The sequence below is a fragment of the Paramormyrops kingsleyae genome, chromosome 18 (genome assembly GCF_048594095.1).
Source record: "Paramormyrops kingsleyae isolate MSU_618 chromosome 18, PKINGS_0.4, whole genome shotgun sequence".
NCBI lineage: Eukaryota > Metazoa > Chordata > Actinopteri > Osteoglossiformes > Mormyridae > Paramormyrops > Paramormyrops kingsleyae.
In genome coordinates this window covers 3,394,038-3,410,489 of record NC_132814.1, presented here as the reverse complement: position 1 = coordinate 3,410,489, position 16,452 = coordinate 3,394,038, and the positions used below count along the sequence as shown (strand labels likewise).

Sequence of the window (16,452 nt, the reverse complement as noted above, 5' to 3'; positions counted from 1 at the left end):
GGGGTCCCACACTGTCACAAGGCAGCTCATCTCCACAGGGAAGCCCTGTTTGCTCAGCAGCAGAACAAACTAGCCGCCCATCAGAGGCCTGACATTAATAATTGATGAGTGTCAATGGCAGCACAGGGGAGAGGTGTGGAGACAAGACCAGCTAAGGCACCCAGATGATGGAGGTCCTTCCCCAGAGCAGGGAGCACATTCAGCCTCTATAATCATCACACACTCGACAGCTCAGCAGGGAAATTCTGTTGTTCCACAAGCTGGAGACTGGAGTTGTGCCTAGGCCTGAAATCTCATAAAATGTTATCTTCCTGTAGTACTATAAGCCTAGCAAATATTTATATTGATTACAACATTTAATGAACACAATATTATTTTCTGTGGCCTGGGATTACTGGTTATGTATAAGTGGTTATGGGACATAAATACATGTAGAGTGGTACCTCAGTTCTCAAACTCATTAGAACTCGAATTTCTTAAAAGTCGAACCAACCAGTTTGAAAATAAATTACCTAAAGCTCAATCTGAATCTCAGAAGTCAAACCGTGAACACCGACCTAAGATAACTGGTACTTGCGGGGAAATGAGTCACGTGGCACGTCTCTCAGCGGAAACAAAGGGTAAAGCTTCAGTCTCAGCCTCGCTTTCGCTGTGATAGCATCATCCATGTTTACACTAGCTGAATACATATATTTAGACAGTAAAAATACATTTAGACAATGATAGACAGTGACAGTAATTATTATTAGATAATAAAATACATTTAAAAATAAAAATTTCTTATTCATTATTTTAATATTAACAATAAACCATTAATACATTTAATTATAATGATATTGTTGTGCCGAGTGGGGACGGAATGGAGACAAAGGCGCAAACGTCAGGGTATTGAGGAATACGGGGTTTAATTACAGGTAAGGCAGGCAAAACACAGATGGACAATACAATGACCGGCAGGGCCGTGCAGAGACGTTTAAAGGGGCGGGTGCTCAAAGTTAAAAAAGACAGAACAGGCTGAATAACAACAACTCACATTCATGACGAATCTAATATGGAATTATGTGGATATCCATATTAGATCATTTTTAGTGAAATAAAAGCCCTCCAGAAAAGAAGGGAAAAGTCCTGTAACTTACTTTAGAACAAAACATGTTCCCTAAAACGGTGGACAGAGCTACAGACCCCCTTGTAACACCCTTACCCAGTTAGCTAGCAGTTAATGACCACCACTACTTGTGCAGTTCATAAAAGGACAGGTAATGTTTGTTGCACTGTTGCACAAACAGCACGCTCATTTATTTCAATTCATTTGTTGTTATAGACTATAGTGTGCGCTGTACACCCTATTTACTGTTTTGTTGCAGTCTGCACCTTCCAATTAATTTGCCTGCTTCTCCTCCAGCTATGCACCACCCAGCCTGCAGAAAATGCGCGTGCACTTTGCGAGCTCGTACCCGGCTCGTAACGAGCGCGCTCTGCCCTCAAGGGCGAGCATTGGTTAATGGCAGTCATGTGACTGATGCAAGCCAGATCCTTTTATTTAGCAAAATTGAGATTAATAGTTACATTTTATTGTTGAGGGGCAAAGACAGGGCTCCATACGCACATACACATTAAAAAAAAAAAAAAAAAAAAAAACAACAACAACAACAACAACAGGGCACTTTAGGCATCCTGGAGGAAAGGTGCGGGTGCTCAAGCACCCTCCGCCCCCCCCTCTGCACGTGCCTGATGACCGGACTGGGGAAACAAACTGAAACGTGGACGAAATACAGAGAGCTTAAAACAACCAGAAACAGCTGATCACGCGGGGATTCCACACGGGTAAATGAGGGGGCGTGGCACATGAAAGGAGCGATCGGAGCAGGACACATTGTCTGGATACGTTTATTTTCTTACTTTACAAATTACTGTTTTGATAAATGTGCTTAGATGTGCTTCTTCTTTTATCCGGTTCATTTTCTGTTTAAATGCTAAAAAAAACATATTTAGCTGTAATTTTTTGGGGCCGGGAACCAATTAATTGGTTTTCGATTATTTCTTATGGGGAAAATTCAATCAGAACTCAAACTTTTTAGGATTTGATCTGGAGTTTTGAACGGATTAAGTTCGAGTTTTGAGGTACCACTGTACTACCAAAGTAAAAAGCCCATCATCATAAGTGACACTGAACCATCAAAAGCCATATATACCAGTGTGTGATAAAAGGGTGAAGGATGTGTAGTCATGTGACTATACAGGAGCCCCCCCCCCCCTGCATGTACAGTAGGCCACAGCTGGGCTCTTCACACCATATTATTTATGTTTAGAAATCACTGCCGGGCCATGACTTACATGAGCATGTCCACTGTTTCAGATTCATGTTTGTTTCACTTTACAAGTAAATGCCCTTTTGTCCACAGTTGCTCATGAAGCCATCTCCTCAGACATCATTAGCCCCTTAGCTTCTGTTTCTCAGGAAACATGAGTGAGCTGAGCTCCTGGTGAAGCTTTTCAAACAACAACCCCGTTCTCAAAAGCACTGGAATCTCACCCTTCAGTTCCAGGTTTAATAATTATGCACATCAAGGCCAGTCCAGGACTTTTATACGTAACTCAGGAGCCACACCTACTTATAAGTGTTTATTATAATCAACTCATGTTTTTCCTGTAAGGTAATATGTAGAGTTCTACTCTGTATTACACACATACAGCTCCCATAAACTATATGACTTTTAAACACCTTTTTCCATGCACTCTTGACTATTATTAACACTCTCCTCTCTGCAGATCACAGATCATCATTTAAATTCATGCAGCCCATGACTGACTCTACACAATAATCCCAACTAATTTGTGTTTCAAAGCATCATCTATCAGTCTTAAAGTGATTATAAAATTTAACATCAGGTTATTGTGTTATCCACGGTACTGTACCATATCACTATTGCTTCATATGTTTTTTAGCACCTCCTTGTGGTGCTCATTGAACACTGCAGGAGAACAAAATGCAGACGTTTGATCATTAGATGGCGCTATTTTCCACAGAGTCCATTTATGTTTTTTAAATTTCAGTGACATCATTGTTGTATTTCTATTCCCAGGTCACACCTGAGAAGTAAGGATCCCTTGTCATTAATGTCAGTGTATAAAGGCTTGAGCAGCATAACTTTTTCTTACCAGTATTGCTCATTGGGGACCCCTCAAAGCGCATAATAGGTAATGTAATGTTCATGGTTCAGGAGAGGGAGTTTTGATCTGACTAATTACCTGAAATCAAGTCACAGAGTAATTCTTTTAGAGTCTTACATTGTTCCTTTCTCATTCATACCATCTGCTTTACTGAAAGTCAAATATCATATACTTAGCTAATTAGACTGATAAAATGTTACGCTATATTTATAACAAAATACCACATATATTATATAATACTCAGGTAGTTATTAGATTATATAATAATCAGGTAGTTAGCATAGAATCACCCTTTCATTTGTAGGATGACTTGACATGCTTATGACCTTCAACATAAAGTGAGAAATTAAATTAGTAACTTGAAATGTTTTGAGTCCTGGTCTCCCCATTAAAAATACATAATGCAAAATGCAGGTATGTACAAAAGGATGACACTGATATTCTGACAGGGGAAAGCATGGAATAGTGCTGAAATTCTTGGAATCAGGACTCACCAAACATGCAGGCTTGGGATATGTGAATCATAGTTCAATGTAACAGCTATATAGAAAGGCAGAGACTCGTAGAGACTCAGCTTATAAGGGAGGTACTGAGAATCACATCAGGCAGCACATGGAGCATGAAGGTACACCGTGCCCATTTTCAGAATGCTCTCCTGTTCCTCAGAATGTCTGGCTGATGTTAATGTAGTGAACATTGATTTTTCAAGGCTTATAGGAATCATTTCAACAGGTAAACACTGACTATATTTTTATGGTGCATTTGTAAAGCAAGCAGGAAAAAGGCCTCATTATTTACCGTGCTCAGTACATTTCAGCAGATCTATACAGCCTGACAGTCCAGTGGTGACATGCTGTTTACCGAAAATAAGAAACTTAATTTGCACATTTTCTCCTTCTCTTTGCTCCCAGGACACTGAAAATGGTGGACAATATGACAGGAATAGCGGATGGCAGCAAATGGTCAGAAATTCTCTCATTCGGGCCTCTCATCACTGAGGTGCTAGTGGGAATCTTCTTATACATCAATGGCCTCATGATTTTCACCTTCTTCATGAAGGAGTCCTTTCGCACCGATACCCGCTATATCCTTTTTGCCCACATGCTCTTTGTGGATTCTTCACTGCTGGTGGTGACCAGCTTGGTTGGGCTGCTGAACTACTACAGAGTGGCAATCCCCTATGAGGCCTGCATAGTGCTCAACCTGGTCATGATGTGGTTGGAATTCTGCACACCTCTGACTTTGGTGGCCATGTGCCTGGAGCGCTATGTGGCTGTGTGTAAGCCCCTGAGGCATGCTGCCATCTCCACACCGAGGATTAGAGTGGTGGGCCTGCTCCTCATTTGGGGGCTGGGCTGTGTACCTGCCCTCATCATTCTCCTTTCCTTCGCAGCCCTGGTCTCAGTTGAGCGGCTCACCATGAGAGTCATGTGCACTGTGGATGCACTGATTGTGATTGAATGGCAGAAGTACCTCCAAATTGCTGTGTTCAAATTCTATTTCTTGCTCATGTCCATGGTAATCGCCTTCACATACGTCAAGGTGGCTGCAGCTGCCCGGTCTGCCTCTGGTGAAAACAGGAAGTCGAGCACCAAAGGCACGAGGACAGTGGCTCTCCATGCCATCCAGCTCTTCCTTTGCCTCATACAGCTACTTACGCCTTTCGTGGACATGGCTCTGATAAAGATCAGCGTGGTGATCTACATCTATATCCGTTTTGTGAATTTCATAATGTTTGTGATAACGCCGCGTTGCCTGAGCTCATTGATCTATGGTTTGAGGGACCAGAACTTCTTCCAGGCATTGAAACACTATGCTGTTTGTGGCCTGGATAAGAAGGCTCAACCAGATGCTTCTCATTTCAGCAAGGTGGAACTGAGGCATTAATGTTAAGGAGGCCCCTGGGAGATATTGGATCAGACTGGATAAGACTGCACATATTAGTGGTTATTATTATTATTGTTATTATTACTGCCCCTTTATTATGCAAAGTTAAAGTTAAACTGCCCATTCCTCATTTTGAATATTGTAATGGTGTTAATGTGTTAAATGGTAACAACTAAATTGTGCTTTTTTGTTGGTCTCTGCATGTGGTTTAATTTTAAAATCACACTCATCTTCATGCTTCATATAATATATATTTTGAAAGAATAAGCTAAGATTTTCTCAGCCCATCCATCTTTCTACTGCTTTTCCAGTCCAGGATCACAGGGAATTTTCACTCCATAAACTTAACAGAGCTGTAGAGATGACCTGTGACCTGATAATAATACTGCCTTTTACCTTCCCAGCAGATGATTTGAATGACCAAAACGCATCAGCTAATATAAGCTGCAGTTTGTTTACAGTTCAGTGAATCTGTACTGTTACCTGTATAACTCATATCTGCAGGTATTGTACAAGTGGAACATCTTAATGATGTATAAGCTCCTCAAGACCATGTTTGTAGTGTTCCTATAGTGTTCTCACTTTCTATAAATAAACTGATTGTGCGGAGCCGTAAGTGGATCATCACCACCTTCCTTTCCTGCCTGTACCATGCCCCTGAGCTAATAACAGAAGCCCCCCAGTCCTTAACACCTACAGCTTGTTTACAGTTCAGTGAACCTGTACTGTTACCTGAATAACTCATATCTGCAGGTATCATACAAGCAGGACATCTCACTGTAGTATAAGCTCCTCAAGCCTATGCAGCACATGGTGATTTCCATACCCTAATATTCAGTCATGCAAAAGACCAAAATATCTTTATTTGTTAGCTGCAATTCACCAGTGCTTCCCACCTGCAAGCTCTAAGGTACAGATCCATATATTAGCTGCTGTGACCCCTGCAGCTGAGTCACACACAGCAATTTTTATAAAAAAAGAGAGGCACAGATATAAGTCAAAGCATGTTAACAGGTGTTGGCGACTGTATTCACAGTTATTACTTCTTCATCACTGCATGTGCAGGCAGCAGAGTGTATGTGGTGTTTTCACTAGGTCACATTAAGGCTGCAGTCAGACCTGTTGTTCAGAAGGCCTCAGCACTGACTAGGCCCAGACTGAGAGTTGTGGGGTCCCGCACTGTCACAAGGCAGCTCATCTCCACAGGGAAGCCCTGTTTGCTCAGCAGCAGAACAAACAAGCCGTCCATCAGAGGCCTGACATTAATAAATGATGAGCGTTAATGGCAGCACAGGGGAAAGGTGTGGAAGTAGGACCAGCTAAGGCACCCAGATGATGGAGGTCCTTCCCCAGAGCAGGGAGCACATTCAGCCTCTATAATCATCACGCACTCAACAGCTCAGCAGGGAAGATCTGTTGTTCCACTAACTAGATACTGGAGTTAGTGCCTAGGCCTGAAATCTCATAAAATTTTGTCTTCGTGTGGTACTATAAGCCTAGCAAATATTTATATTGATTACAACATTTAACGATCACAATATTAATTTTCTGTGGCCTGGGATGGTTATGTATAAGTGGTTATGGGACATAAATACATGTACTACCAAAGTAAAAAGCCCATCATCATAAGTGACACTGAACCATCAAAAGTACCAGTGTGTGAAACTCTGTTGGAGGGATGTGACATCATTCTTCCATCATGTGGTGGTACGGTAAAAACGATGAAAAAACATTACCTGAGGTAGTGTTGCTGTGTCCTTCATTTATCCAATTGCAATAAAGTGACTCTGATAGTTGTGGCAGGGGGTTTACATTGTGCTTATGGAACCAGTTAAGTCACGGTTCTGCCCTGTGGCTGGGGGTATTGCCATCTGAGAGATTCCACACTTCACTGTGGGGAAGATGATCACTCAGAAAGGCCTTGTAGCTATTGGCATTTGCTTTGTCCTAAAAACAGGTCTGCTCCCCCGTTGGAAAGGAAACCACAATTTAGCATGCTTTAGTAGCATTTTCCCTTCTTTCCAAAAGCCTGTTGTTTCACCCTAAGGCCCCAAATCAGGGTTAGGGTTTGCACAAGCAGGCTTGGGTTAGGGTTTGAAAAAGTATGGCATCTACAGATATCAACATGTGTTTTTATGACAGGTCTACTCCCTCGTATTATAGGTGCGTATGTCATGATTTCTTCATGTAAAGTCATCCTCCTATGATGTTAGGTCGTCCTGTTAAAAGGGAAGCCCTGGTTTCATAAAATCAAATCAGGATTTCATATTATAATGAAATCTTCATTTTCAGTGCGTTTGTCTTGATTTCTTCATGTAAACTAATTATCTTATGATGTTAGGTCATTATATTATAGGGGAAGCCCTGGTTTCATGAAATTATGTCAGGATTTCATGTTATAATGAAATCTTTATTTTTATTACATATTTCATGATTTTTTTCATGTAAAGTCATCATATGATGGGAGGTTTACACTCACCTAAAGGATTATTAGGAACACCTGTTCAATTTCTCATTAATGCAATTATCTAATCAACCAATCACATGGCAGTTGCTTCAATGCATTTAGGGGTGTGGTCCTGGTCAAGACAATCTCCTGAACTCCAAACTGAATGTCAGAATGGGAAAGAAAGGTGATTTAAGCAATTTTGAGCGTGGCATGGTTGTTGGTGCCAGAAGGGCCAGTCTGAGTATTTCACAATCTGCTCAGTTACTGGGATTTTCACGCACAACCATTTCTAGGGTTTACAAAGAATGGTGTGCAAAGGGAAAAACATCCAGTATGCGGCAGTCCTGTGGGCGAAAATGCCTTGTTGATGCTAGAGGTCAGAGGAGAATGGGCCGACTGATTCAAGCTGATAGAAGAGCAACTTTGACTGAAATAACCACTCGTTACAACCGAGGTATGCAGCAAAGCATTTGTGAAGCCACAACACGCACAACCTTGAGGCGGATGGTCTACAACAGCAGAAGACCCCACCGGGTACCACTCATCTCCACTACAAATAGGAAAAAGAGGCTACAATTTGCACGAGCTCACCAAAATTGGACAGTTGAAGACTGGAAAAATGTTGCCTGGTCTGATGAGTCTCGATTTCTGTTGAGACATTCAAATGGTAGAGTCAGAATTTGGCGTAAACAGAATGAGAACATGGATCCATCATGCCTTGTTACCACTGTGCAGGCTGGTGGTGGTGGTGTAATGGTGTGGGGGATGTTTTCTTGGCACACTTTAGGCCCCTTAGTGCCAACTGGGCATCGTTTAAATGCCACGGCCTACCTGAGCATTGTTTCTGACCATGTCCATCCCTTTATGACCACCATGTACCCATCCTCTGATGGCTACTTCCAGCAGGATAATGCACCATGTCACAAAGCTCGAATCATTTCAAATTGGTTTCTTGAACATGACAATGAGTTCACTGTACTAAAATGGCCCCCACAGTCACCAGATCTCAACCCAATAGAGCATCTTTGGGATGTGGTGGAACGGGAGCTTCGTGCCCTGGATGTGCATCCCACAAATCTCCATCAACTGCAAGATGCTATCCTATCAATATGGGCCAACATTTCTACCCGGTCAAACACCGTATTAGTATGGTGTTCCTAATTATCCTTTAGGTGTGTGTGTGTGTGTTGGTGTGGGTGAAATGTGAGGACATTTTACCTGAATACACACCACACTAAGGAGACATTTTGAATTGTGAGGACAGGGCCAATGTCCTCACAATTCGCGAGGTGTAAAAATGATTGGAATCATTATAGGGGAAGCCCTGTGTTTAGATAGATGCCAAAGGGTTAAATATGAAAAAAAAAAAAAAATCGCCATAATTAATTTTTACCAGAAATGTGTGAGTATCCTGTGTGTCAAAATAGTGCCCCTAGTGATAACTTTGGGTACTGCACTAGCTCATGAATATTCACACGTGTGTATTTTTTGAGGCTTTTGATTGGCCGGCAGGTTAACGTCCCCAGAATTCAGACGTTTTTTTTCAGAAAAAATGTGTTATTTAACAAGTATGCCAAAAGAACATAGAAAAACAGTAACTTTCACTTTATTGAAAATTAATTTGTTTCAATTATTTCATCCATCACTTAAGATGCAATATATGTATACTGTAGTTATTGTAGTGATTGGATGGTTTTGATCAGGGGTACACAATTACTAACCTGAAAGGGCCAAATGAAAATCCAAGGAGGACTCCGTGGTCCAGTGGGTGGGGGCTGGGTGTGTGAGGGTGGGGGGTGGGGTTGGGTGTGTGTGGGGTGGGGCTCTTCCTGGAACTACAGTACGTGCCGATTCACGGTGGGTTTTAAGGATTTTTTACAGCTTGGAGGGTGGGGGGTGCGCGTGATAGGCCGTGGGGGGGAGCTTGCTTGCTCGCTCAGCTTGCAATACTCTTCTTGGAGCAGAAGAATATTGCATACCTAGGGTTTAAATCAACTATGTTATTATTTTTCTAAATCTTTTCAAATAAACTGAAGAATGAATGTGCCATGATTTGAGAGGCAATGCCCATAGTGCAGGCAAACAGCAGCAAGCAGCAGAAAAGTCCAATCCAGTAATGATAAATAAAAAACATAATAGACTGGGCAACATTGACAATGACAATAATACAGAAAGACAGAGCACTGGCTCTGGAACCAAAATCCTTTAGAGGGGTTGGACACTTCTTTCCTGGAGTTGCTCTGGGTTAGAGGCAGAGAGCTTCACCAAACAGCAGTTCAGAATACCCACCCTTTTGGAGTCCCTGGGATTAGTGCTAGACGGTGCTCTGACTGGGGACACTATGGGGACCCTATTGTCTTGCTGGGGGACTCACGTTGGCAATGACAGAGTGACCTGGAGGGGCGTGATTGGGAGGAACAGCCTCCCCAATCTGAACCCGAGTGGTGTTTTGTTATTGGACTTTTGAGCAAGTCGCAGTTTGGCCATAACGAACACCTTGTTCGGACATAAGGATGGCCATCAGTACACTTGGCACCAGGGCAGCCTAGGTCACAGGTCGATGATTGACTTTGTAGATCTATCATCTGACCAGTGCCTGTATGTTTTGGACACTCGGGTAAAAAGAGAAGCGGAGCTATCAACTGCTGGGAGACCTGGGGATGGGCTGTCTAATCTTGGGTGCAGAAGTTGCTGAGCTAGTCAAACAACTACATTGCGGCAGAGCCCTGAGTGTGGAAAAAATTGTCCTTGGTATCTCAAGGCTATGGATGTTGTAGGATTGTCTTAGTTCTCCAGATACTCCTCTCTGTTAATGCAGCTGCATTGGCTCCCTGTGGAGTTTCGGGTCCACTTTAAGATCTTCTGTTCTGACCTGGAGAGTCCTGCATGGACAGACTCCAGCGTACATTAGTGAGTATCTGCAACCGTACACTATGTCCAGGTCCTTGAGGTCCTCTGACCAAGGCCTGCTTTCTGTCACAAAAACCAGACACAAGACCAGAGGAGACAGAACCTTCTCCTCTGTAGCTCCTAGACTCTGGAATTCTCTTCCTCTGTCATTGAGGTCTGTTTTTTTTTTAAAGCTAAAGACTCACTTTTACAAAACTGCCTATGGTTAAATCGATGTCCGTGTTTAAACTGTTTATTGTTACTGTTCTATTTCAAATACCTTAAAAATATCTTAATATCTTAATATTAATAATATTAATATTTCGTTTTAATATTTTAATAATTAGTATTCATTTTAATATATTTTATGCTCATGTTAAATTTATGTTGTCATGTAAAGTGCTTTGTTGTTCTTACATTGAAAAGCGCTATACAAATAAAGTTTTACTTTTAACTTACTAAAACATAATGAAGCCCCTATTGTATCCGTTTTTTATTGTCAGTAAACACAAATAAATAATAGTTTTTTAAATCCAGTAATCCATTTTCACCAATTATCAAACAATTTAGTTGTGTCAAACCTTTTCCAACATCAACAGAGGAAATAAAACCATCCCACAAAAAAATCATCGTCACGTGACTCTTTTCAGCCAATTACGTTGTTTTCCATCGACCTCTACCCTTGAGCGCCCTTCTTGGTGCCGAAAACAAGCGGAGCTAAACCGCAGGTAAGAATCTTTCATGTCTGTATATGAGAAACTTATGTAAAGTTTTATCGACGCATGTTTGATTCAGTTGGTGTTCGCTACTTCGGCGAGTTGTTGTGTTGAAGCAAAGCTCTGTTTGCTCGCGTTAACAAGGTAATGAGGTATTGTCTCGTCTGTCGAACTTTTCCTTCAACCAAGCAAATAAATATCCGGAGAACGTCCAATTTAGCTTATATTCGTAATATATCGTAATATTAACGTTCAAACGGTGGTGGACAAAATGGACTGAGTAATTAACAGTGTTTCTCAACCCAGTCCTCAGGGACCCCCCAGACACTCCACATTTTTGCTCCCTACCAGCTCCCTGCGCACCTGTACCAGGTATTCTGTGTATTTCATTGGCTGGGAGCTAGGAGGGAGCAAAAATTTGGACTGTCTGGGGGTCCCTGAGGACTGGGTTTAGAAATCCTGGAGTAATACAACAGTTGAAGGTGAGGCTGACGCTTAACGTCGCGGTCACCGGTGCTTTGCATTCGAGTTTTCAATTTCAACACGAGCCCGACACGTCGGTTCGAGCCGAATTAATTGGTCGGGCTGTGTCGGCTTTGGACAGCAGAGAGAGGGGGGAAAAACTTATCATAGTTATAAAAATAAAGAATGCTGAAATCCACTCTGATTAAAAAAAAATAATACTAATAAAATATAATAAAAAAAATTAATAAAAAAAATGAGCAGCTAGAGGCTCAACATTATTTTCATCTCCATTAAAAAAACGGTTTACAGGTTGTGGTATTATGCTTAAATTGAGAAGGATCATTAATCATGTGCCTGTTTAAACAGTTTTAGATGTAATGTTCTCCTTTTTTTAGGTGCATGATGGCAATGCGACCAAAAAGAGGTAAAGTAAAACCTAAAGATGAAGCAGCACAGTTGAAGAATGGATTTGATGTAAAATTCATCAACTCATTTAAAGGTCAGTGCCAAAATAGAGGTTTTGCCATAAGCATACATTTAATTGTGTCATTGTGGGTTGATAATTATGGAGGACAGATCCTGCTTAAACTGACAATAAATAACTAGATTTGGAAATCAAATTGGAAATAAATGAGGGAATAAAATTATCTCCCTTGAGTACCTCAGAGACAAAATTATGTGCACCCCTGTATAAAAGTTTATTTTTTTATTTTCACATTTATTTATTTTTACGTTCATTACCACATTTACTTTTACTTTTCCTCATGCTATTCCCTCTCAAGTGTATGGTAATGAGGTGGGTGTTTCTACCACTGGCCTAAACCAAAATTGGTCAACTAGAGAATCGATGTCAACCAATCAGCTCCCAAGAAAGTCACACAAACTTTTTGGCTTTGGTCTTTTCATGAAATGAAGCTAAGCTAGCTGCCTGGTAGCTCGTGAGGAAATTGCATCCTGTCAGGAATTAACCAGTGAACTAAGACCAGGGACAGGATCACTCCTTATTAGCTGTCAGCAGAAGTCTTGGAGTATTTTTGATTTACTTACTTCACTTTGCTGTATGTGTACATGTCCTAGTATGGATTACTATTAAGTGCACAAGAAACATGTTCTCCATCATAACTTGTAGTTTTCTACAAAAATGTTTGAATACCTCTCTGTCATGATTAATAAACATTTTAACAGAAGGTTTAGCGAGTTATGAGACCAGCTCAGTCATTTTACTGATATGTCTTACTAAGCTTTAGTTTACTGTTCATCTGAAAATTTGAATCCAAACCAGGACCAAAAACCAAGAGATTGAGAAATGGACAAACTTAAAGCTGCCTTAGTATAATTTTAACGGCACATAAATCAATAAAAACGAGTCAAATTCTATATAGCTTTTAAATTTCTTCTCTCCGACTGCTCCTACAGCGGTAGGACCTTTTGCAGCAGTTATACACCCAACAACTTGCCTGTCTCTCTGCCTGAGAGACAGGCAGGAGGTGGTCCTGTCCCTGGTCTTAGTTCACTGCCTAATTCCTGACAGGAAGCCATTTCCTTTGCAGCTAGCTTAGCTTCACTCCTCGAAAAGACACAGGGAGCCAGAAAGTTTGTGACTGTCTTGGGAGCTGATTAATTGACATTGATTCTCTGGCTGACCAATCATAGTTTTGGCCAGTGGTAGAAACACCCACCTCATTATCATACACTTTAGTGGAAAAAAGTATGAGGAAAAGTAAATGTGGAAAAAAATACTTATTTCCTAATATATTAATGTATATATTTTTTCCAATGTTGTTCTATCTTTTATTTATTTGTTTACTTGTTAACACAATTATTTAGTGTTAGTTTAGGCAGGATACGTCATTTATAGATAATAACATAATGTGTTGTTTCTTAGGTCGAGGAGTGTTTAGTACATGCCACTTTCAGGAAGGAGCATTTCTTAAGGAGTATCGAGGGGAAGTAATAAACAAACAGGAATATGAAAGGAGGTTGAAAATCTATCATGATACTCTGAAAGTCTTCATGTTTGAATTTCGTCATGATGGCAAACTGTTGTGGTATGTATATTAAAGCATATAGAAGTCAAATTTAGTTTTTTAAAAATGTTGAAAATACGAAGATATTAAATATTGTTTTTCTTTGTTCTCCTGTCATAATTTGGGGTTTCTGTGGTTTCGGTATTGATGCAGCAAGGGAGGATGGCTCATTAGGAAGATTTGTTAATGATGATCATATGAGTCCAAACGGCAAAATGAAGACAATAACTGTAAATGGAAAACCTCATCTTTGCTTATTTGCAATAAAGGATATACAGCCAGGGGAGGAGATAACCTACAATTATGGAAATTTTGCCTGGCCCTGGAGGGTAAATGTGCATACCAATATATACAGTTATATATGAAGTATCAATATTATGACATTGATATTTTTTAAATAGTTTCATACACTTCCAAGATATTAGCACTTACATGCCATGTGTGTAAATAGATGTCATGTTCTTGAGAAATGAGTGTAGATTCTCTTTAGTGGAGTCTTCAGACTAACTATTTGCCTCATTAGCCTCACTGACTAGTGTTGTATGTACCTGTGTTGTAGTTTGTCATCAGATCAGTTCTGAACTGATGTTATTGTCCTGTTTGGTTTGTTTTCATAAGGTTACGAGTCACTCTCATCCAACACATGATGATGAGCCAGCCACATCTCTCTCGTCAACACAAGACATCCAGGTGAGTAGGTCTCTGCATTCATAATCATTTTATCTGTTTTTTGGACTCTTTGGGGGGATGGTAAATGGTAAGGGTGTAGACACAGTCCCTGTAATGTTTGATCCTGTCAGATGACGACATTATGAGGACTGTGTGTATGTCATCCTTACAGCGATGCAAGTTTGTGTCTCAGGAGGAACTTTGTTGTAATCTTTAGGCTAACCGCCTACCTCATTAGCATCACTGACTAGTGTTGTATGTACCTGTGTTGTAGTTTGTCATCAGATAAGTTCTGAACTGATGTTATTGTTCTGTTTGGTTTGTTTTCATAAGGTTATGAGTCACTCTCACCCAACACATGATGATGAGCCAGCTACATCTCTCTCGTCGACACAAGACATCCAGGTGAGTAGGTCTCTGCATTTATAATCATTTTATCTGTTTTTTGGACTCTTTGGGGGTATGGTAAATGTTAAGGGTGTAGACACAGTCCCTGTAATGTTTGATCCTGTCAGATGACGACATTATGAGGACTGTGTGTATATCATCCTTACAGCGATGCAAGTTTGTGTCTCAGGAGGAACTTTGTTGTAATCTTTAGGCTAACCGCCTGCCTCATTAGCATCACTGACTAGTGTTGTATGTGTGGCGTGGTTTCTGTCAGAGAATCCCATCAACTCTGACCCTTCAGTTTAGCGGGGTTTTCTTGTATAATTTTCCCGGTAAGGATAGGGAGAAACCACTTTAGAAAATGGGAATGCTTTCTTTATAATTTTATTTCATGCTGTTTTGAGTTAAGTGAACATTTTTAGTTTCAACATATTTAAAATAGGTTTATTAGGGGGGGAAGCGTAAACTGAGGAGTAATTCTTTCTGTTATTTGTAATTTATTTTGGACTCTCCCTTCCCAAATTCTTTGGGAGTGTGCCACCTTTCTCCAGTCTGTCTGGACCGAGAGAGAGGTATGCACGCTTGACAGTCAATAGTAAAAAAAAGTTGTAAAACAAGATTTATGTTTGTTTAATTTAATGATAATTACTTCTGTTAAATGTGCGTATCTGTATGTAATCCTGGCCACTCGTAAATGTGTATTTCTTTCCGTTCCTGTGAGGAAAACCGAGTAATCACTACATGTTGCTGTCACTTACAAGTCCGATCTTAATGTGTGATTAATGTAATATTGTATGATTTTCGTTTGTATCCATAAACTAAATCCTGCAGTTTAAGTTATTATTTTTCTTAAGTGTTGATTTTGTTTTCCTCGCTCCCCCTTTTGTGGGAGAAGTGGAGTGTTTGCCTCCTCGATGTGAGCCGTGGGACAGACAGAAAATTGTTTTTATGTCATTAAAGGAAAGAAAAGAAACTGAGGGCCTGCACGTCTGCTTCTTTCACTGGGGTATCGGAAGAGAACCGCTACAGATTTTGGTGCCGTGACTCGGATATAAGAGATCAGCAGCAGCCGATCGCCGAGAGATCCCCCGCGTCGAATAGGAGCGTCGAACGTGCAGGCGAGCGGCAACCAGCGGATTTTGTATATAATGTTTGGTTTAGGTAATGACAGAAATGTTAGTTCGTCTTTGCCAGGCAAAACTATGGATGTAACTGTTCCATCTTTAACGAGTACTCCTAATGTGACTCACGGGTTGGGGAGAGGTGCTGCATTAGCAGGTTCGCTATTGCACAGCGGTGTGGGCAGTCCCGTTCAGTGTCCTGGACGTAATGCAGGTATGCCTGACATGAGTAGTAATCAGACTGGTGCGCAGGGTACAGTAGAGAGCCATAACTTAATTGAAGGTGTTAGGGAAAGTCAGTGGCATTCGCTGGCCGAGCTGGTCAAACAGGTGAGCATAGAGGTAGGCCAACAGCTAACATCTAACTTAACACAGACTAGTCATGGTGTCCCAAGGGCGGGCAGTACTCACCCTGACACCTCAACTCCTAATCTTTCAAATGTGAATCTTTACCTGAACCAGAGTATTAGAGAGCCTCCTACCTTCAGGGGTGATGGTACCGATCGCTGCACGGTGTCTGAATGGTGGGAAATGATGCAGACTTACCTTACTAAGAGGGGAATGGATCCTTTAGATTGGGGACGAGAAATTCAAGATAGGCTCATGGGGAGGGCTAGAGACTTGGTAAAGCTGGGAATACGTAATAACCCCCTTGTTAATATTAGTAG

The 16,452-nt window shown here is 41.0% G+C and overlaps 1 protein-coding gene across 1 annotated transcript; it reads left to right on the top strand.

Annotated features, from left to right (window-relative positions):
* Positions 1-4,104: 4,104 nt before the first annotated feature.
* Positions 4,105-5,058, top strand: LOC111841730 (odorant receptor 131-2-like). Its single transcript, XM_023807701.2, has one exon. It carries the CDS (start codon positions 4,105-4,107, stop codon positions 5,056-5,058), a length of 954 nt encoding a protein of 317 aa, XP_023663469.2.
* The last annotated feature ends 11,394 nt before the right edge of the window (positions 5,059-16,452 follow it).

Bases quoted from the DNA above. Each gene is read 5' to 3' on its own strand.
- LOC111841730 (XM_023807701.2), top strand. From the start codon at position 4,105: ATGACAGGAATAGCGGATGGCAGCAAATGGTCAGAAATTCTCTCATTC.